This window comes from Opisthocomus hoazin, chromosome 3 (genome assembly GCF_030867145.1).
Source record: "Opisthocomus hoazin isolate bOpiHoa1 chromosome 3, bOpiHoa1.hap1, whole genome shotgun sequence".
NCBI lineage: Eukaryota > Metazoa > Chordata > Aves > Opisthocomiformes > Opisthocomidae > Opisthocomus > Opisthocomus hoazin.
This window is the reverse complement of record NC_134416.1, coordinates 75,639,345-75,661,289: the sequence shown is the minus strand read 5'-3', so window position 1 is coordinate 75,661,289 and position 21,945 is coordinate 75,639,345. Positions and strand designations below refer to the sequence as shown.

General features: G+C 40.1%; 1 protein-coding gene across 3 annotated transcripts in view; it reads right to left on the bottom strand.

Annotated features, from left to right (window-relative positions):
- Positions 1–2,685: 2,685 nt before the first annotated feature.
- The window catches only part of MOCOS (molybdenum cofactor sulfurase), a 233,202-nt gene continuing 213,942 nt past the window's right edge, over positions 2,686–21,945 (bottom strand). For 2 of the 3 annotated variants that reach the window (XM_075416697.1, XM_075416699.1), the window contains 5 exons: positions 20,798–20,922; positions 20,081–20,186; positions 15,970–16,096; positions 13,540–13,644; positions 2,686–6,249 (listed from right to left, as the gene is read on the bottom strand). In XM_075416697.1, coding sequence (XP_075272812.1) covers positions 6,103–6,249; positions 13,540–13,644; positions 15,970–16,096; positions 20,081–20,186; positions 20,798–20,922 — 610 coding nt within the window. In that variant the 3' untranslated portion in view covers positions 2,686–6,102. Of the gene's footprint in view, positions 6,250–11,439; positions 11,476–13,539; positions 13,645–15,969; positions 16,097–20,080; positions 20,187–20,797; positions 20,923–21,945 lie in introns of those variants that run through there. The other variant, XM_075416700.1, reaches the window with a different exon arrangement.

Genomic DNA, 21,945 nt, shown 5'->3' with positions numbered 1-21,945 from the left:
CATATATACACGAGTAGATGCAAACTCTCCTAGACAACAAGTGTTTGCAAGCTGTGCCCATCTCCTGTAGCTTTGGTCATTTTTTCTGCTTGACTAGACGTTACTGAGGAACAGTGTAGGTTTTTACAAGTACTGACTGACAGATAAAGCAACTTGGACAAGAACTTTCTCTTTTCAATTGTATTAAACCATTATGCTGTGCTTTGGATAGCAAGTCACAGAAATCTTGCATTCTTGTTCCTTAAACCAGAATGAAGACAAACATTTGACATAAGACAAATTCAATTTCATTTCAGTACTGAGGGTTTTGCTGGAAGAAACTTTTTGAAAATAACAGTAAATACAAAGGCTCTGAGGATAAGCAACAGTCCAAAGCATTTGGCTAAACCAGTGAAATTACAAATATCTAATACATGACTCACTGGGAATCACGTCCATGAACAATGGACACCTCAGAGGCTCTTCTCCATTTGTAGCAGCAAACACATGGGTTCAGCAGTGCAGGGCCTTCTGTAGTCTTGTAGTGTTGTTTTGGTTCAGGAAATAACAACTCACAAACTTTTTCAACAGCTTTATCTGATTCATCTATTGTAAGTACCAGAAAACAGCAGACTTGCAATCAGATCATGGCTGGCTTTTCAAACACAGCCTCACGGAAAACACGGCCCTTTCAGAAACCAAAAGCTGATTTAACTGCTAGACGAAGAAACTGGCTCTGCATTAACCATCCTGGCCAGAGTACTTTAATCCAGATGGGACACATAGCTCGGAAAAACAGAAGAAAGCATGAGACAGGCTCAAAGATGGAATATGCTGGTTATCCAGGAGCAGCTGATGTTGACACCCAGATTTGCAGAGCATTGACAAGTTTTGGTTGCAAGCCTGGAATAGATCTGCTCACAGAAGAAACTGGGTTTAACACAGAAATGCACCTAATCACAGGCTACGCATGAGCCATGCAAGGCAAGAGGCTTTTCATTTGAGATCGACGTCATTTCAAATTTGCCATGAAACTGTGGTATTAAGTCAAATTCCCTGATTTCTCACATTTCATCTTACTTGGTGGGTATTTGAGAAACCCCTCAGCAATTTTCAGTGGCAAATGCTAGAACACACATTTCTTTGATTGCCGCCTTTCCCCATCCTGCCTTTGCCATGGTCTGTTCCCCAACAGCACAATTCTTGAATGTCGCCCTTCCAGGCTGACTTCACAGCACCAGCGGACTAACTTGTTCTGTGACACATATTTCTGGAGTTATTACACAGCGGTTTCTGATGTACCTCTGCACATGGCAGCGATGCCCCGTGTCAAACCTTCCAAACGTCTCTCCCTGTCTGCAGTCCTAAGTCACTTAGTTCCTTATGCAGGGCACCTGCCTATTTTCTTCTCTGCTGGAAGGGACCCACAGCTGCCACCACACTGAGTGAGCAGCAACGTAAGCTAGCTGACATGAGAAGGAGGTAAAAGAGGCCTCTGAAATGGCACCTTGCTGGAGAGGCACCTCTCTGTCGATGACAGAGTTCTCCGAATCTGATTTATGGGCCTGAGGATATCTACGTGCTTTCTTTCCTAAAAAAATTACAAACTGGGTGGTAAAGGCATGTGCATCAACACTTTCTTTTAAACTTTGGCTGTAGAAGACGCCACTTTTCTTTCCCTCCCATATTTTTTCCTTTTCATTCTGGCCTTGCGGCTGGTGCACCTAGAAGTCAGAAATGTGGATTTCAAGGACTTTCAAGGACTCAAACTCGTGTTTCCCCTAAGGGGCTATTCCAAAACACGCTTGGGGTGTTGTCGTCTGCTCTTGCTGTAGTTCTGCCTTGTACTTGAACGCTGGTGGCCAGAGGAAGCAGACGAGCCTCTGTCACCCACAGTCTCACATGCCCAGCGGATGGGATGAGCGCTCTGCCATCTCCTCCTTTCTCCGGGGGCTGTGTCTATGTTTCGTCCAAGTAGCTGCCTCACGACAGCTGTGTGATCAGAGACAGGGACATACCCACATCTTCCACCTCCATAGGAGTGGAATACCTGTTGGGTTACGGAGTCATGCTCTTCTTCCCCTCTCACCCTCCATGTATCCAAAAGAGCATGAATGAGTAGCTCAGAGTCACATGTGGACCCTGCCTCACCATGCCCAAGTCCCTCTCTCTCCGGCCCAGTGAATCACAGATTTTTTCCACGTCAACCTCATGAGAAGGGAGGGACAAGCCTTCCCTGTGATTCCCACACACGCCCAAGCCTGTTAAGTCCCCAGTCTGGCTGCTGACTGATGGCTTAGGCAGCAGAGAAAGACGGTGTTGGATCCCTCCAAGCAAAGGAGAGGGAACTGAACCTTTGCTTCTCCAACACCCTTGGTGAGATCTCCAACCTCTGGATAACAGAGGTGGCTCCAGCAGGACTGCCTCTGGGCATATTTTAGAGGAAACCAGTGATTATTAGCGCGTTTTGTACAGGGCCCGAGCCGAGCGTGCAACTGACTGGCATGCTGACTAGGCAGACGGAGGCCGTCACTGCAACAGCTGGAGGACCTCCCCTGTGAACCCCAGCAGTGGTGAGACATCCCTTCTTCAGTCCTGAGCCACATACTCACCTCACGAGCCCGGCAATGCCTCCAAGCAGAATTTCTCATCTCATGAGCTCAAAGGTCGAGAATGCAACAACCACCAGTACACACATCAAGCACAATATATATTTTATTGGTTTCATTTCCAAGAAAGTTAAAAGCCAGACTGAAGAAGAAATACATCGCATAATCTCTAAAATTTATGAACAACAATAATGTTTTTTATGCAGTCCTTCCTTTTGATTTGTGTATAAATTTGACAGAAGTATGACCTAAAATTTTGACCATATTTTGAAGGATGCCATTGAAAGTACACAAATCATAAATTGTATCTGAAATATCCTAGTCATATTAGAGAACACAGAGTTCAGAGGCTTCTCCTAAAAATGCTGATTTCTGTTCTTTGATTTCAGCCTCCTGGCTATTATTAGAGCTTGTAATAATCACCATTTTTGCCTTGAGACCTGAGAAGGAGTTAAGTCCCACAGAAAATGGAACGTGTCTGAATAATTCATTGTAAGGTAATATGGACTTAGTTTTCAAATATACAGAGGACTTTCTACATACAGCACTCTGGAAATACTGTATTAAGTACATTTCTGATCCATATACGGTAAACACATCTGCAATTACTCCAAAGATTTAATTCTGCAGCAATGGGAGTACTTAGATGAAAGAGCTTGCATTCATATGGTCTCTTTTTTTACATACTCTGAAGGCCCAAAAGTCACCCTTTATAGAAAATATAATCTTTCTATGTAATATATACAGTGTTTCAAAGTGTTTATGCCCTTTTTGTTCCTGCAGTACCTGGTTTTGTATTATGCTAAGTTTCTTCTTTCTTTGATTTTTTTTTCACATTCTGGGAGGGATGTTCTTTCTACAAATTTACAGTGCATGTTATTTAAAAGTGGCTCTTCCTACTTCAAGATTTTCCACAGAGTGAGTGCACTGAGAAGAAATTGTCTTCATTGATGGGAAGACATATCAATGCCAGAGGGAACACTCCACTTACTAGAGGGAAATATTATCCTTTGTTGAGATGAAAGATTCCTTATGTCTCTTCCATCAATCTGCGGCATTATGACATTTTCTATCACTATAGCACAAGGATGTTCCTTCTGGGAAATGCATAGAATATACTAATGAGTATGTTCATACATCAGAGAAAATCTTTTTTCCCCTCTCTAAAATGACAAAATTATTCTTGATCTAATATTACTAAGCCACAGCAGACTGAAAGTGTAATTGCCTGTAAATAATAGGTCAAAATGACCAAGCATGACATTTTTAAAGTTCAAATGCTCTCATCCTTAGTTATCATACATTGCATTAAGGCTATTCACAAACAGTATTTGTCAAGCCACTGTGTACCAAAGCGACTTATTTTGTAGTAAATCCAATAACAAGTGAAACAGAGCTTGCTGAGGTTTGCTTTCAATTTCCTTTTCTAACTTCTGTGCCATTTAAAACAAATGACATACTGGCGAGGTGAAGAGGACAGAGCAAAGCACCAGAGATCACCTGAAGGTCAGCATACACCAGGTGTCTCCGTATGAAATTTATGAGAGCTGTGCTGGCTTTCTATCCAACAAAACAATGTTCTGCATAACAGAAAAGCAAAGAGTGAAACAGTTAAGAGACTTAGATACCAGGAAACTGCCTTTCAAGGTTCCAAAAAGCCTGCTCATTACAGCATCAGATAATTGACTATTAGACAGATAAAACCCCTGCTTTTCAAAGCAGACATCAAGGAGCAGTGCTTGGGCTCTGAAGTGGAAGGTACAACTCTCAAAACTGATCCTCAGCATATGAAACATCTCTCTCTTTCCATGTGTTTTATGGCAGGTTGTAAGAAACAGATAATGTCTCTTGTCATTTCCATTACAAAGCTCTGCTGAGAGCCTAATAAGAGCCTGTTCCAGCTGAAGTGAGTAAAACCAGTTCTTCAAAAGAACAAAAAAAAAAAAAAAAAGAAGAAACCAGTTCAGAAAAAGAGAAGACAAAGAAAAAGACCATCTTTGAATTCTGATTCGCACACTGGGTGCTGAACTTCCCTTTTCCCACTGCAGGTCGCCCTGCGGTAGTCGCTCCCGTTTCAGAACGACTGTTGGACCAATTCTTTCCCAAAGCTCCCGCTCCCCTCCAGGGGTATGCTCAAACACCACAATGGTTGCTTCAGCCAGAAGCACTTTCACACAGTTTGAGCCAAAGTTGCCCCAAGGAAGCCCTAAATCATGCTGGATGAGAGCTCTGATGGTGCTTCTAATGGGATCAAAATTTCGTTTCCCTAATGGCAACAAAGCAGCCAATCTGGGAGAATTCCCTCTTCCAGAAGGACTTACTGGAAGCACGAAATCGCCCTGCGGCTGGCTGGATACCTGTTGGGGATCATAAAATACCTGGCCTCAGTGTGTTCAGTCTGGTGTTATACTGGCTTTCCAAGTGCTTTTTTTGCTGTGCAGCTTGCTTTATTTATTTATTTAATTTTCACAATTGATATTTCAGACCAAGTCCTAGGTTTCGGACATTTGCTCTCAGAAATCAGAAAGCACAAGTCATATTTAGCAGAGCAAAGAACTCAAAAGCCTTCTAAGAAGGACATTATCAAATGCACAATGAGTGAGAATAAAGAATGCTCTGACCTGTTCAGGATGGAGAATCATCCAGACTTTCAGGAATTCCCTTACGTGGCCACTGAAGACCACTGAGGATAAACAACGTTTGTGTGGAAAACATGACCATTATTAGCTGAATCTCTAATTAGAAAAAAATGTGTCAACATCTACAAATATGTAAGGAAACAAGTGTGTGGGAAGTCATCACATAAAATAAATCAGATGGAAAAGTAGCAAATGGAATGAGAGAAAGAAGTTGAGAACAAATGGATGAAATTGCTTCACAGGTAATGCGTTTTGCAAATGGCACACTGAATCTTCATTGTTCTTTGTGCCTTTTTGGCATCCTCACACACCACTTCCAAAGAGGGAGACACAGATTTCCCAATAACAGGTTCCCTCTCCTCCAGTGCTTTCAAACTGTCTACACATCACCTTCAGTTTCATTGTTGAAAAGCAGAAGGGACTGCTACTCTCTTGCCACTCTCCCGCTGTTTCCTTCCCACCCACATTGTTTCTAAAACATGTCCTGCATCCTCTCTTCCAACTGTGGTTTTAACAAAGCAGCATAAGGAAGTAGTGTATTGTTGTGTTTACTTCCCTTCACTGAGATGTGGGTTTCTGACAATGATGTTGGGCTTGTTTGGGTAGTCATCCACCAGTAAAACTTGACCAAACCTGTTGCATCCTGAAGCAATTGAGCAAAATAGAGTTATGGCTGCTGTAACCTAATCACAAGCAAAAACATGTAGGTGAGCTGTAATTATCAAGGGTTCTGCCATCTGATACCATTTACAGCAAACAAAATTAAAAGACTTAAACCAGAAGCAAATGAGTGGAAGCTTTTTCTTATTTTTTTGAATAACTGACTAGTGACTTTTCCCTGGAGTTGCATATAAATCTTATCTCCACCAGAAAATCTATCCTGAACCTTTTTCTTCACGGGACATCGGGGGCTGAATTTCTGTATTCTCCTTCAGCACTGGAAGTACGTGAGACCCAACCGATAAAATATCTCGAAAGGATGAGCTCAACGGCTGATTCATCAGGTATATGCCAAAGTTTGTCTGAAAAAAGCAAAATATTTACTGAGATGCAACTCATGTTAAAGCAATCAGATCTACAGAGGATCTCAGAACCCAGATATGTTTAGAAAAACAACATTGCTTTAAGAATAAGGAGGCATGTATTATCTCCATGTAATTAAGAACATATTTAACTAATTAACTATAATAGACCGGTAAACAAAAGCTGACCCTATGCTATTCAAGAAGAATACCTTAAGTAAGTGAATAAATAACCTAGCATTTCATCATGAGTTCCATAGCATCATGTATGTAATTTACACTCCCTCACAGTCTTGTCATTTAATGACTGTTCTGGCTTCTTGATGAATACAGTTCATGCATTATCACAACTAAAGGCTAGGCAGCACGAGAATGGATGTATGTTCAAACAGTGAGGAAAAGTCTTGCATCTTCTACCATGAATTATTCGCTTTGTTAACAGAGCTTTGTTCTGTCTAGCCTTTGTGAATTTCCGTTCATTTGTTTTTATGAATATTTTAGTATATTATACAGAAAATATTCAGAAAGTTTGTTTTATTAGGACTACTACTTGTTATCTGTCATTACCTGTGAAGCCATCCTACATAAATATTAGAAATACTTAGATATGTGACCTCGTGATACTGAATAATAAGGAAAAGAGGAACAGAATAGCCACTTCACCCACTGACCGCACAACCCTCGCAGGCACCGAAAACCGGACCTGAGCGTCTGCATTCTTACGTGTGCTCTTAATCTTAAGGATGTTGAATGTTAGTTACAGTTGTAGCTGGGAACAGCTCCGTGTGATCTGGAAATGTCACAGTAAGAGACACGTGTGGTTTTGTGGTTTTGTCTTCCAACAGTGGGGAATTTAGAAATGCTCAAGAAATAGACTTGCAATCTTATGATAGTATTTTCCAAATGGTTATAGAATTGTTAATAAAAGAAATATGTAAAGTAACAAATAAAGAATGCTGAAGACCATGTTAAATTGATAATTGATTTGTAGACTTCAGAATGTCTTTGTTTTTCAAACTGAGGACCTTGGAAACCCAACACTAATTTTCTTGTCTTTTTTTACAGGTTTCAGTAAAAAGTTTTTTGTTTTGGTAGGCTGCAGCCAAAAGGTACCAGTCACTCTGAAGTGTAAAGTAAATAAATAAGCAAATGAAATTCATTTGGTATTTCTGAAAAAATAAATTTTAAATGCAAAACTCTATTCTTCTTCTCCATTTCCTGATTACATTTACTGCCATTGTTCAGATCAATGATCCTGAAATTGAATTACATTTACAGCAGGTTTAGAAAAATATAATAGGTAAAAGGAATTGCAACAAATTAAAAAAATTACTGAAATTAAGGGTGCATATTTGACAGACTAAATATGGAGGCAGTATGTTTTCTCCTGTTCTTGCACTGTATAATTAAATAAAGATACAGCAATGAGGTAATACAAAGCAGCTTCTCGTATTTGAAGACTTCGTGAGAGGTAAGGCTGAGACCTACTCCCAAGTAAGAGAGATGCTGTAAAGCAGAGATCTATCCAAACATGGCCTCAGACTCTGAAGTTGGGTCTGTTTAATTTGTAATTCTAAACATTACACAGAAAAACAGCTCCCAAGCAGAGTTTTTTTGGCTACTTCTGCTATTCCTTCATCTCACTGGCATTTCACATACATGGGGTATGAGCTGGACCTGATCAGGCCTGTCCTATTAATGACCCTTTTTGGATACCTGTGACCATAACGGTGTCAACACTGCTGGACACAGGGTAGATCCTTATGGTCAGTGCTCTAGTATTTAATGCCGAGGAGTGACTGCAGCACAGTAAGATCCCAGTCCTCTAGCACAGTGACTGTGTTGGATCAACCATGATGCTAATATGGTAAATTAGTAACTGTTTCATTTAAAATATTAAAGTACATGGTATTATTTTTCTGTTCTTGCATTTCTCTTATTTGTTGACAAGCTGTGGCTTCTCTATTGGCATAAATGATGTGTTTTTCAGCCTTGTGCTTAATAACCTGGATTTACTTCCTACACCTTAGTGCAAAAATGACAGTTGTTTTAAAAAAATCAGGCAATCATAAAACAAATATTGCAAAATGAATAGTTCGTGCTACACCACAATTCACACAGGAAGGAATTTTATAACTCATCCATGTAAATGAACTTATTTGACACATGAGAAGTTTATATTTATTCTACTGACATCCTGATTTATCTTAAAATGAGACTAAAATAAATCTGGGCAGATTGTTCACTGTGGAGAATTTAATTTACCAATTTTTCTGTTGTTGTGAAACACTTAGCAAGATTGCTTTTTCTTAAAGTACTTTAAACCACTCAGAATCATTTAAGAAAAGGCATGTGTGAATACATCTTACCTTCAGGAGTTCTCAATACTATCTTAATGCTGGTCCTTAGTATTTCCCTACTCTGGGCATCTAAAGTCTCCTAGGATTTTTTTCAGTGCTGAGACTGGGTGATGCCGAAGGAGTTTTCAAGGTGACGGCGTACTGACAGTATACATATTTTAGTACTAATGCCTGTTTGGAACTGCTGACCTCTTTCTTTTGTGAATGTTCTTAAGACCAAAACTTAGCTGGTGATTACCAGAAGTGGATTTAATATCTTTTAAGTAAATTTCCTTCTTTTTTCAATAATTACAAATATTGACTCGGCAAATACTGATAACAGCATCCCCCCCCCAAAACCACAAAAGCTGTGCATCCTGCCATTTCAGCTCTGTTTCAAGAGAAAGATAAAATGCAGAAATTGGCCCTCCTCACATTTCACTGTTGACAAACGAGGCTTTCAGACTCAGAGATTACAGCTTGCGGAGTTATTACAATGAACTCCATAATCTGTCTCTGCTGTTGCTGCCTTTTCCTGACTTCAAGGGTATTTCACTCTGCAGATAACCTCCCCAGAACACGCTAAGAACTGGGCAGGGAGTGCTGGACTATGAGTTCTGTGGCTTTACTCACTCAGTCTTCTGACGGCAGTAGGGCCTCTTCCTATCACTCTTAAACTTCACAGGGGCAAAAAATTCAAAGCTTCTTGATCAGTAAAAAGCACAACACTTCACTGCTGAGAGAAATAGATAAAATGTACTTATTCTTGCCAACAGTGAATCATATGATAGTCATCACATTCACTTAAAGGAGGAGCTATAAAATGCTGTCATTCTTGCACGTTGTTTCAAGTACATTTACTGGATCAACAGTAATATGTACTGCTTAGATACTCACTGACAGAGAAATATCCTGGGTGCAGTATCTCCTCTGGTAAGATGGAAGCCTGAGGTACTACATCTGACAAAGGCTGAGATGAGATGCCTTCAAGCTACAGCTCCTAAACAATCAGTTAACTCATGCTAGCACTTGGTAGGGAAAATGCCCTGCTAGAATAAGTAACAAGCACATAAGTGATATTGCATGCTAAAACTTAGCTTTGGATGGATGAGTTCTGGATTTTGCCCCTGGATGTAGCTTTCAGCTGCCTTCTCCCAGTAGATAAATTTACCCGTTCATGTCTGCTCATTTTATTCCCACAATAACATAGCCTCCCTCCCATGCAAAGGTTTGGGAGATGCAATTATTAAAGCTGAATTTTTTTTTTTAATGTAAGGATGTTTTATTAGCTCTGGATTCACCAAAACTTATTAGTAAAGCCTGAAAAAATAGGAAAGTGGAAGTACTCACTTCCAACATGCTGATTTTTCATATTGGAAAAAAGGGAAACTTTTAAGCTGGTGTCAAAAACCCCCCATCTTGTTCTGTTGAAAATACCTGGACAGCAGAATGTTTTCCTAAGCACTGATTTTCCTTTGCTCTACCTTAAATAAACGTATTTTCCAGTTCAGAGAGAAAAGAGAACCACATTATTTCAGACGTCTATTAATTACATCAATCACTGTTTGCAAATGTTCCAGATCTTTGGATGAAAAGCATTGCATGGTGTAAAGCCCTGCATTACTATGAAAATGATGATAATGATGCATCAGATGAGAGAAGTCATTTGCTATCCTTGCTAATGTTTCAGAAAGCAATCCAAAGGCACAGCGTCTAATTCTGCAGGGAGAGAAGCTCTCCCAAGGCACAATGAGATACATAAAGGAGGATCAACAGCGCGCAGGAAAAAACACAAGCCTTTTAGTGTAAGAGGGCATGTGCAAACATAATGGATTTCCCTTGATGTACTGCTATCCATACATTTATGCTGGGGCAGACTGCTAATGCATTTCCCTTTGCTACCCTGACAGCAAGTGCCAGCTTATAGTACTGCTGCAAATCTACCCACAGGGCTTCCACTATTGTTAGTGCTAAACTGCATCTGCAAAACGCAGGAGACAGGCAAGAATTCAGCGGTCTCCCCGTCCTGTCTATGTGTGTTTTGCATCAGGTGGTGACGCATCTGAAACAGCGTGTGGCTATTTTTATGCTATTTGCTTAATGTAGCTATCTAGTCTTTCATAGTCTCCTGCAGCAACAGAGAAGGTTCTGTCACAGAAGGAGAGCTCATTTTTCCTTTTCAGTCAAACATTACAGAAGGAATCCTTAATGAGTGTTTCTTCAGAACTGATGACAGCAGAGCTAAAGTTTGCTTTGTAGAGGTGTTTGCATTTTATTTCAAATGTGAAAATGTGATAAAAGGTTTCATAAAAAGTAGCTGGCTAGGCTTCAGCACCCTGCTTTACATTTATCAGGAAACATGCAAATTGCTTGTGTGGCTAATTACAGTACCTGGTTCTGATTTTCAGCTGCAGCCCATGTATGCAAAGCCTCAATCTTTCAACTTAGAGCACCAGCTTCTCAAGAGTCTCGGAGGCATGGAGAAAAATATGATTTCAGAAACAAATATCGAACCACCTCTTACAAGCCTTACTTTATTTAGCTTATTATTGAAGTTCATTGGCAGCAGCGCTGTCATTTGGGCCAGCAGTTTGATAAAGTTCGACATATTTTTCCAGGTTGGTGTTCTTGGAAATCCAAAACAAAATGGTAAATATTGATATCTGGCCCTCTTGTTAAGCCTTCAGGATTTGCAATCCATTTGTATGTGCAATATCTTTAATGTTTTGGAAATTGAGCAACTACGACAGCCTTTCAAAAATATCAGTTCCCCTTGTACTGGGAAATTAGCTTAAATCTTATTTTGCTGCATTGTTTTTTTGTAGTTTGAATCGCATTATTGACAGCTGGGAACAAACACTACTGAATTCCTTCACTGAATCTGTATCTGATAAAAGAAGAAAATGAAGCTTATTAGACGACTCTGTAACAGAAAAGCGCATGCTAGAGATGTGAGTCACCGAAGGATTAGCTCTGCAATTTAACACAGTCACATGAACTCGATGTTCTTTCTCTCTCCCCACTGTGAACTGTGAAAGGTTTGGATCAATGTCCTCTGCTTAGCACGCTGAAGATGCCACAGTCCTCTGGTGGTACTCGCTGACAGCCAGCTGGTGACCATCACCCCACAGATGACTTGCAGAACGGATGGGCTCTGAGGTCTTCTCAGACCATTTCAGGCAAAACTACCAGTTCAAACTATCTCTTTCAGCTGTCAAGCTAACCCAGAGGACTTGGCCTTTTGCAGAGCAAGGCACGCTCACAAGACCCCATCTGCCAGCAGGGCTGAAGGCTGGGAAAAATAAAAAAAGCTGAAGGCCCGGTTCTTTGAAGCATGAAAATCGCTGTGCAGCGGAGGGAAGCAGAGCACTCCCCCGCTGTGAACAGCAGCACTGTGCTCTGCCGTGCCTCGCCTTGCCACACGTCTTTTATCTGGTGCCAGGCTGTTCTCGAGAGGCTGGATTGCTCTCTCCGCCTTAGTTCTGTTTCAACGAGTTACTTGGTTCTAGGAGTGCTTGTATCAAGAAAATCTTTGCATTGTTGAGTTAATCAGAATGAAAGAGAAGTTTGTCATTGCTGTAGGAAACATGCAGAAGGTGCTTTGCCTCTCCTGAGAATCTGCATCCCGGGTAAGGTTTTGTTGCCATTTGGGAAGGTCGTTGAACACAGAGTGCTCTCCCTCCACAGAGGATTCAAGTCACAATCCAGTAAAATCCAGGTGGGTATAGAAAGTCCTCCACATACCGCACCCCGTGTGGCAGCTGGGCAGCATCCATACCCGGAGCTCCAGTATGCGCTCCAGAGTGTCCCAGATGTTCCAGCTGTGGCTCACAATTACCTGGAGAGGGCTTTTGTCCTCAGGCTACCCACCATGGCCAGGAGCTCATGGCACAAAGGCACATGTGCTGTGGCGATCTGCATGTCAGAGCCTGCCGTGGAACCCTAAGCCATCTCAGGTCAGCAGGAAGCTGTGCCGAGAGAGCCAGCTCTGCCTGCTCCCCTCTCCCCGTCTCCCTCTACACCAGGCAGCTGGGTCCCAGACGGAGCCAGCGGAGCTACTCACCAAGGATAACATTCACTGAAAGTGTAGCTTAATGAGTCACTGAGACAAATCAATTTATTATTTTTTTTCCAAACAAAGAATGCATTATTTGTCTCTTGTCTGTGCATTGTTTGGGGGAATAATTTTCAGCCTCTTTGTTACTGTTCTGCCTCTGTGCCGTGCCCAGTCTCTGGTGCTTGGCTGGTATTGGTGAGGCTTCTGAGCCCTGAACTGGCTAACGAACTTTTACAACAGAAGCTTAATGAACAAGAAGCAATGAATTTAGAGCAAGGATTTTCAGCTAAATAAATACTTATGAGGAGATTTGTGAAGCTTTTGGGATGCCAAACTGTCTAGCCGTCGTCTGAGCACTCTCAATTCCAAGAAGCAATGCAACCTTAGGAAGCAGAAGGACTCCAAATGACGGCCTGTATTTCATGCTTATTCTCCAGTCACTTTCTTAATCAATTACCCTCCACTCTGACTATATTCACATCTGCTGTTTTTCCTGCTAAGTAGTTTCTCACAGTAAGAATAAAGTTAATCTTATGAGCTAACCGTATCGTTTCAAACACTCTGACTTTTCTGCAGATTTCTCTTGTTGAATGACGTCAGTGCATCAGCTAGTGTAAACACATTGTAAAGCAGTACACAATGAATAAAAGCAAGCACAGTAAAAAATAATGCATATTAATAGCAAATTTCCAAATAAAATACATGTTGAGCATTTTATGGAAATAAGCCATGTCATATCTGGGTTCTAAGTGCATCCTCTTTTTACTGAAAAAACAAATGGTAACCATTAGCATAACAACTTAATCGTGAATATTCACTCAGCAGATATTTCACTATGCCTGCAGTGAAGTCACTACATCTTTCTACACAGCTATTTTGGCGTATTGTACTGACCTTTCTACCTCTGGCAGCAGAAAGAGACTGCAGAAATTCTTTGTTTCGTTCCCCAGACTGTTGATCAATGCAGATTATTTGACATCTGCTACACGGACCCACAACCTGAAATTTCAGTTAAAGAAGGTTCATAGCTGTATAACAAAGCAGTACAACACAGAACAGTACAAGCTTCTGACCATCATAATATCTTAAAAATATATCTTTCACATACTTTTCCTGTGTCCTTTTATGCTTTCATTATGTAAGGGGTCAGGTCTGTTCACCTAATGCAGGTACATTTTCAAAGGATCTACTTGCTAAAGTCTCACTAATTTTTTAATTCGTTTTTTCTTTTCTTTTTTTTCAGGAAAACTTTCCCAGAGAAAGAATCTGAGAAATCAAAAACATTTACATATTTGTATTTCCTAATGGCTTCACTTCATCTTCAGGCTGGCAGGGCTACTTGCCCAAAGGGGAACTGAATACAAAATTAAGCTACCACCACAGGATTTACCCAAGGAGAATTTTCTTGGAGTTAAACTAACAGGGTTTGGTCTACATTGGTTCAGTGCAGCTGAAATACACAATATTCCCCATTCTTTCTTACAGGCATAGCACCTGTACATAATCAGAATGCAAGATGTGAATTTTCACAAGTTTATATAATCAGAAGGAATAATGAAAACCTCTACTGTAACATCATAAAAAGCATGGTCTTAAAGTTAATCCTTGTTTGAACTAGGGTGTGCTTTTAGGGAAAAAAACCTGCAGTGAATTTCTTCTTATCTAATTAAAATTAAGAAGGAAGACATATTCCAGTTTTCCTTAACATTGTAACCCTAACTCTAGCAAAGCTGTATGTTATATAGAAACTGTCTTAACAGTATCTCAATATACACATTCTACTTTTGTAACATGTGTCATAAATCTCAAATAGGGCATATAATTAAAGCTGACACTGCAAACATTTTTGTATGCTGATCTGAAGTGCTGTTTCAGTTCTTTGAGGTACATCTAGAACTGCTTGTACAACTCTTCAGTGTAATCATCAAAATCATACGTTTGGCTCAGCTTTTTCAGGAGACGATTTTCCATAACTTTAATATTTTATTAAAAGAACAAGAAAACAAGACAGAGAAGGACATACTTTTCCCTGCTTTGCTTTTTGCAACAGCTTCTACCATTTTCCTGGCATCAAGTACCATTAATGTAATTTCTACTGTTACTTCATCGGTATGTGAATAAGGACCTAGCAGAGACTGGAAAAGACAATGCAAGCTGCATAAGCTTTTCTATTTTCAGCTTGTGTTCTTCAATGCCAGAAACAGGAATGCCCTTTTATTCTGTAGTTTTACAGTATCTTCCACAACAGGATCCTGAGCTGAGACTAGTGCAACTCCAGCCTCCAACAAGCTATGCACCATGGATTTTGTCCTCATATCCTACCTAATGGAATTTTTCCTAATTTTTCTGTAACTCATATTACAGCTTACTGATCAAAGTACACACAAGAAGAGAGCAGATAAGTCATAATTTCCACCCTTACTGAAAAAATGGCCTCTCCATTTCTTACAGTACGCTGACCAGAAATAAACAGGAGTGATGTCCATCACACCTCCTAGATCTGACCGTAGCACTTCTGTTATTTACACCTTCATTATCATCCCTAAGAAAACAATGGATAAGCCACTTTCACATCCTAGGCAACACATTTTCAAATAGATATTCCAAACCTAAGGACCAGTCAAATCCAACAGAACACGTAATACATGGGTGCATCATTCCCTTAGGTTTCACGTGTAGCTTCTTCATGGATCCTTTGTTGAAGTTTTTCTCAAAAGAATGTATTTGCCAACAAAGTCTAACTCTTCAGCATTTTCCTTATAGTACAAAGCACATTATGTTGTCAAATACGATACGAAGCATAACATATGAAAAATCCCTGCCAGGCTAGACTTAGAAACATTTCTTGAATGGAGATTAAGACAAAATGCAGACAACAGAGGGCAACAGACAGCAACTGTTTACTTGTATTCATGTCCAATCTTTTGGCAGTCAGTTGCTTGATATGTGTAGCAATCCGAGGTTACATTTGGACTATAATGCTCAACAGCAACCAGTATTCTCTCGTGACATGCTGGCTAAGTATTTGCTGCAAACTGCCTTGAAACAGTGATTATTTTTCTGCTCAGTTTGATAGAGGTGGGAAATTTTATGAATTATGAAATTAAAAAAAAAAAAGGTGTGGAGAAATATGTCAAAACCTCTCAATTATATTGAAGCATGTCTGCCACAGGTCACAGTTTTTTTTACACACTTCATAAATTTCATCTGTACAAACTGTGCTGCCCATGTTCCAGTCAAAGCCTTCTGAAAAATTGCTCTGTCTCCAGGGGTCAAAATACTTCATGATAGACTGGGACTAGGACAAGGGAGATGAGTTCACACCTGGAATCGCAGATCACCTATTGAAATCTCAGCCCACTCTTCTTCTTCAAAGGACTCTGGTGCACTGATGACAATGTTGGCACGGAAACGTGGGATTAATTCCTGTATTTCCAATGGCTCTTCCAATCTGTCTCACAGAGTTGACAAAGAAAAAGAAATAGTAAGGTTTATTAACTAGTTCTGCACTCGGTATCTGTGCTGCAAGAATCTAGTAGCTAATATGATTCAGCAAATGTTTCTCCAGCATAACCTGGATCAAATTTTATTACAAAGGCTATGAAAATGGCACAAGGTATTTAACTATAATTTCTAAGCCTTCAACTATAATTTATAATCCTTTGATTTTAATTTGTAATCCTCTAGGTGGCTTCTTCAGAGGTGTAACCTGGAACTGTGAAGGAGGTACAAAAACATGTAGACAGGTGATTGCGAACAGTGCATATCAGAAAATTCCTTATTAGTTATCATATGTAAGGCTAATGGTAACAAATGAAAAGATCTTTTGAGTTAGCAATCATTTGACTCATTAAATGCTTCTAAAACCAAAGCAAATAGAAACTTATTCTGCACATGCTGCAGTCGTAAAAGGGACAAAAACAGCAGACGCTGAAGGTGAAAAAGGCCAGTAGAGGCATTTTATGAGTGAATGTATTCCTCATATTATTATTATTTGCCTTTGGGATGCAGCAGATTGCACCAAATGATAGGTATTTTGAAAAAAATTAATCTCTGTGCGGCGATATCTCCACCTCTTTACAAGCACTTGAACTGCCAGAGTGTAGATTTGTGTCAGTGCGGAGAACATATATGAGGCAGACAGAGCAGCAGACTGCATACAAATATCAGAAATCTGGCTGTACCTTTGAAATGTCATTCTGCACTTTCCTTCTAAAGGAAGACTTGATCAGTACCAGAAAAAAAGACACCCCTAAAATTTGCAAAGGACTTCTCTCAGCGCCATTATTAGCAGGGAAGATTGTTTCTTTTACATGAGCTATTATGGATGTGAACAGGTTTTGATACTCCATCAGTGGTCTGTGGTCTGACAACTTTAGGATATGACACCCCACAGCAGAGGCACAAACCTGGGTCAGCAGTGAACAGAGAAGTTTCTGTCCTGGTAAAAAAATATTTAAACAAAGTAAGGATGTACAGTTTAAAATGTGTTATAACTAAAATGAAGAAAACCATGCAAAATCAAAGCCCAGGGAAAACTGTTCACATCAAGCAGTCTTGGCAGAAGAGTCCTGTTAGATGAAAAAAAAAGAGCTTTATTTTTATTTAAAATAGTCTGGATGGTGTTCTTTAGCAGACAAATGTGCGTAAGGCTAAATGGCCTGTGCAGACTTTCAATCAAATTACACAAGCCCGGCTCCACCGAGCCTTAGCTGTTCACAAGGGCTCCAGCAGCCTGGGGGTAGAAGATGGGATGGGAAGCTGAAGGGCTACAGGTTTTCCCTCGAGATCCCACAAGCAATCCCATGGCCGAGACAAAATTTGTAATGATTGCAGGAAATGGGAGCCAACAGAAAGTGTAAACTATGCCGATGCTCAGGCAGACAGAGAGGAAAATAGCAGTTGGTCAGCGCAGTTATTCTGCTGTGCTTCCCAGCTTTGCTGTGGGCTCTTGGAGCCTGGCTGCTGTGTGGCCTCCAGTTTTGAATGTGTTTTGTGACTTTTCAGTGCTTGCCACCCCAGCTGGTACTGGTGGGGGCATCAAAAGCCCCAGTAACCTCACAGCTGGGCACGCAGCGTTCTGAGCCAGCTGCTGAAAACTATTTCTAGTTTCTACTGTTTTATCCCTTGCTGCTGATCCTTCAAGACTGCAGTGCCCCTACTCCTAGCCTCTGCCTTCAGCATGCTCAGGCTCATCTTCAGAATACCTTGACTCTCCTGTGCCTCTCCCCAGCCCTCAGAACTGCTTCAAAATACTTGGCAGCATGTGTCTGAGTAAATGCCCATCATTTGCCACCCCCTGAAAACATGCATTGGCTCGAGGGAGTGACAGGCATCTTCATCCTGCAAATCTCAACCAGGATCTGTTGTGAAAATCAGTGTATTTTGCCAAAGCTAGCTTGGGTACTTTGGACTTCTCACAGTAGCAGGCCATGCAATTGTAGAATGCATTACATATATTTAACAGGCAAACTTGAAAATGAGTTTTTGCATCTTCAGGGGCGTATTTCTAGCAAAAGCATTTGAGCATAAGGCCAGGCCACGGGGATTTTCATGGAGGTAACCTGTAAAGGCAACACCAGAGAGGCGGATGTCTCCATATACATATAGCTCTCCAACAGCATGTTACATTCTAATTTTTAATTAAACTGCTGCTTCTGTTTTAGATCACCTCTCAAGAGCCAAGTGCAAACTAGAAGATTAATTTTTACTTACAGAAGATACAAACAGAGAAATTATTAAAACTAAATTGAAGATTGAAATTGTTTTATAAATATTAGCAGGTTTCCATTAAACAAAATCAAACCCACATGCCAAGAGGCTAAATAATACTTCCTAAGAAAAACATTTAATAAAGACCCACATGTACAGATTCTTGAAAGTACATTGCACAGTTCAGCACTTGGAAAGTTTGGGCACCACGATTTAGTAACAGTGCAGAATGATGGTGCTGTGTATCTATACTGAATTCATTTCCCCAGCACCCTGAGAAAGCACTGCATGGCAAAATAGGGAGAAGTTTTCTGACTTGTGCTGCAGAGTGGGAAGCAAGAAGCTTCTGGGGCACCATGGCAGCTCCAGACACATATGGAATTTTCTTTGAGGAGAAGGAGATTACAAGCCTAGTTGTACTGGAAGATAGCAGGTGCAAAATCCCCTGACATTGCATGTTTTACCAAAGTTCCCGCTCCTCCTTCACCCTCACTTGCTGCCCCCTCTGGTGCCTTACTCCTCTTCTTTGCACTCAGATCCCATGTCTGTAAGGTTCCTCACTGGGTCTTACCATGGAAAAAGTCTAGAAGCCTGCAAGTGGTGTCCTCCCAAGAAGATGTAACCCAGCCTCGAAAGAAGGCATTAACTATCACTGAGAAAGAGTAGTCAAAACAGCTGAGAGATGGACTGATTCAAACCTTTTCCAGGCATTTTTCCCAGAGCAGCACTGCCATGATATGCTAAAATTGCCCAACTGGCTTCTCCTAAAGAAAGCAAACCCTCAGGCAATGCAAGCTCCAGTGGTCTGTAATGATGCTTTATTCAGGCAGTCAGTGCTTTTAAATCCTGAAGCTATATACGTATCCTCTTACAGATATATATATATATATATATATATATGTATGTATATTCATCCTCTAGTCAAAACAGGAATTTCAATGCAGGGTGCAAGTTTGGTGGGTGACTAAGAGAGATGACTCCAAGGAGAGGCAGGGAAGTTTGGTGTGACAGGAAAAGGGTGCTCAGAGACAAATGCTGGGGCTGTGGGATGCACAGCTATGATGGAGGCCTTGAGGGCAGATTTTCTGTGGAATTTGAGCGTGTCATAGTTATATTCAAGAAACAACAACCTTCTATTGTCAGCATATGAAAATGTAGTTAGTAATGGGTTCCTTGTCTTTGAACAGTGGGCTGGCTCAGTGCTTCATTTGCTGCTTGTATCTCCCACTTTTGTACAAGTAAAGCCAAGTCCCATTAAGAACTGAAAATAATCCAGTCTTGCAAGTAGTTTTAAAATATTTCTGTTGTGAATGTTTGCTCTAAACCTTAATCCTTCCCATAGGAAAGAAACAGTTCAGCAAGTAGCAAGATTTTATATTTTCACCTGCCAGATTATTTATGTTGAGAAAACCTAATTATCCTTGTTCTTCCCACAAATAGAAATTGGCTGGTTCCCAATAGTGTCCTGCCTCCAAATAATTTGACAAGAATTTTGTTTAAGTCTTCCTAAAGATCACTGGCAGAAAGATTATGTTCAAGCATTTAATCCAGATTTTCAGAAGTCATACAGGAATGAGTAATTATAGAAGTTTAGTACCTACAAATTTGTTAAACGCTGAAAAGTAACTATCCCTAAATTTCCAGATAAAACAGGTATATTGGCACCTTATGGCGAGATTCTGGAGCTCAACACCGCTGAAATTTGGAGACAGAAGAATCTTACCTTGCAGAAATATGCTCTTTCAGCTGCAGAATGCTTGCTACATTTATCAGGAGGTACTGTGCTTCATTCACAAGAGAGAGTGAGATGTTTGTAGCAGGTGCCAGACCTAAAAAAATCAATCCAACATTATAAAATGATCATTAAAAATCAGGAAAATTATACTAGTTATTTCACCTCATCTTTCCTTTGATCTCTTATACATTCTCATTAAAACATATTCACTGGGCTCCAGGCGCTAAGGAAAGATTCCAAGAATCCCCTCAACCCTGTAAATGGTAATGACGCAATGCATTTAGAAACTGAGATAGAGCTGACAATTTACCACATTTGTAGAACAATTTACAAGAGCAATATCGATGGATTTTCAATGCTCTTTCCATTTTATCCTTTTTATAATGAAATTTAGTCCAAGAATAAATTCTTTGTTTATAGTTTTTTCGTGATCATTTTTCAAAATGTTGATTGAGTTTCCAGACAAAATCATGGGCAAAACTATAAAAAAAACTCAGACTCATGTATCTGTACATTATCACCACATGTAAGAAGTAGAAGGGCAGCATAAAACCAATTTGGTTATAAATGTACACTTTGAAACCTACTAGATCAATATTGCATGACTCTCACCCTTTATCATGGTAATCATAGTCAGTATGATGTCCATGAGCCTGATGTTTACTAAGTGAGGAATCACAAAGATTTTTAAGAATGACAATGTACCTTTTGTATTTTTCTGATGCAACCTGTTTTTCATGTCTGAACTTTGTCTTATCAAGCGACATGGACGACCAAGAAACATAGAGAACCAGCCAGCAATTCTTTCTCCGCAGTCGTATGTTTTTACCCTGTTATGAGAAAAAAGGGACTTAATAAAACTTGATTGCCCAAATATTAAGCTGCAAAACTGAAGACAAATTACAAAGATGTTTATCCTGCTTCTTCCAGCATAAAATACAGAACATGTATTGTCTGATGAGTGATAAAACAGAGATGTGAAGTTCTGCATAATTTTATCTCCCACTTTCCTCAACTTTACTCTGCTAGTCTTGAAGTTAATATTCACAAGATCTAATTTGATTTTATACAGATAATTACTGTGGAATAAAGGACTAAATAATCATAACACTCAAGTACAGTAATTGGTAGCCCATATTACAATATTACAATATATTATGAAGAAATCACTCTCTGGTCTGTGCTTTTTACTAAAACAAAGAGGATTAATCGGAGTTGAATTTAAGGTTGCCCCACTATGCCATGCTCTGTGTAATTTTTAATGATCCCATCAGGTATAATGATGTTAATTCCGTGATTTAGTTCACGTTAGTACAGATTCTCCACATTAAAACATGGCTTCACTAGCAGAGCCCAAGTACCTCTCTATGTAAAGATGGTTTCCATAACTAGTAAATTGTCTAGTGAGTTATGCAAGGCTGGCAATAGATTTGCTGTCTTTACATGACTGTAATCTTTGCTAGAAGGATTTTGAGATCACCTGTCTCAGTTCAGGAAGGGCACAGATCAGACCACTGGGAAGTGATCCTATTTGCCATTAGATTCCTCAGCCCTGAGTAATCTTAACTTCAATCTTAAATTAGTTATCTGGGTTCCCTTACAGATAATGGAAATAAGTAAGTAGCTCCCATCTATGTTAGGCCTCAGGATGACTCTGACTCTGGGAGTGTTTAATTCCCTTTATTGACTACAAAAGGGGATTTGACAGACATCTAACTTTTAAATAGCATAAACAGATAAGAGGAATGCAAATTCTCATGCCGATCTAGGCAGGATTCTTGTAGTAAGGAAAGTGAGGTAGCAGTGGTCCTATGCTCACTGTTTTGTCTTACCCATCCAAAGAATCTGACCTG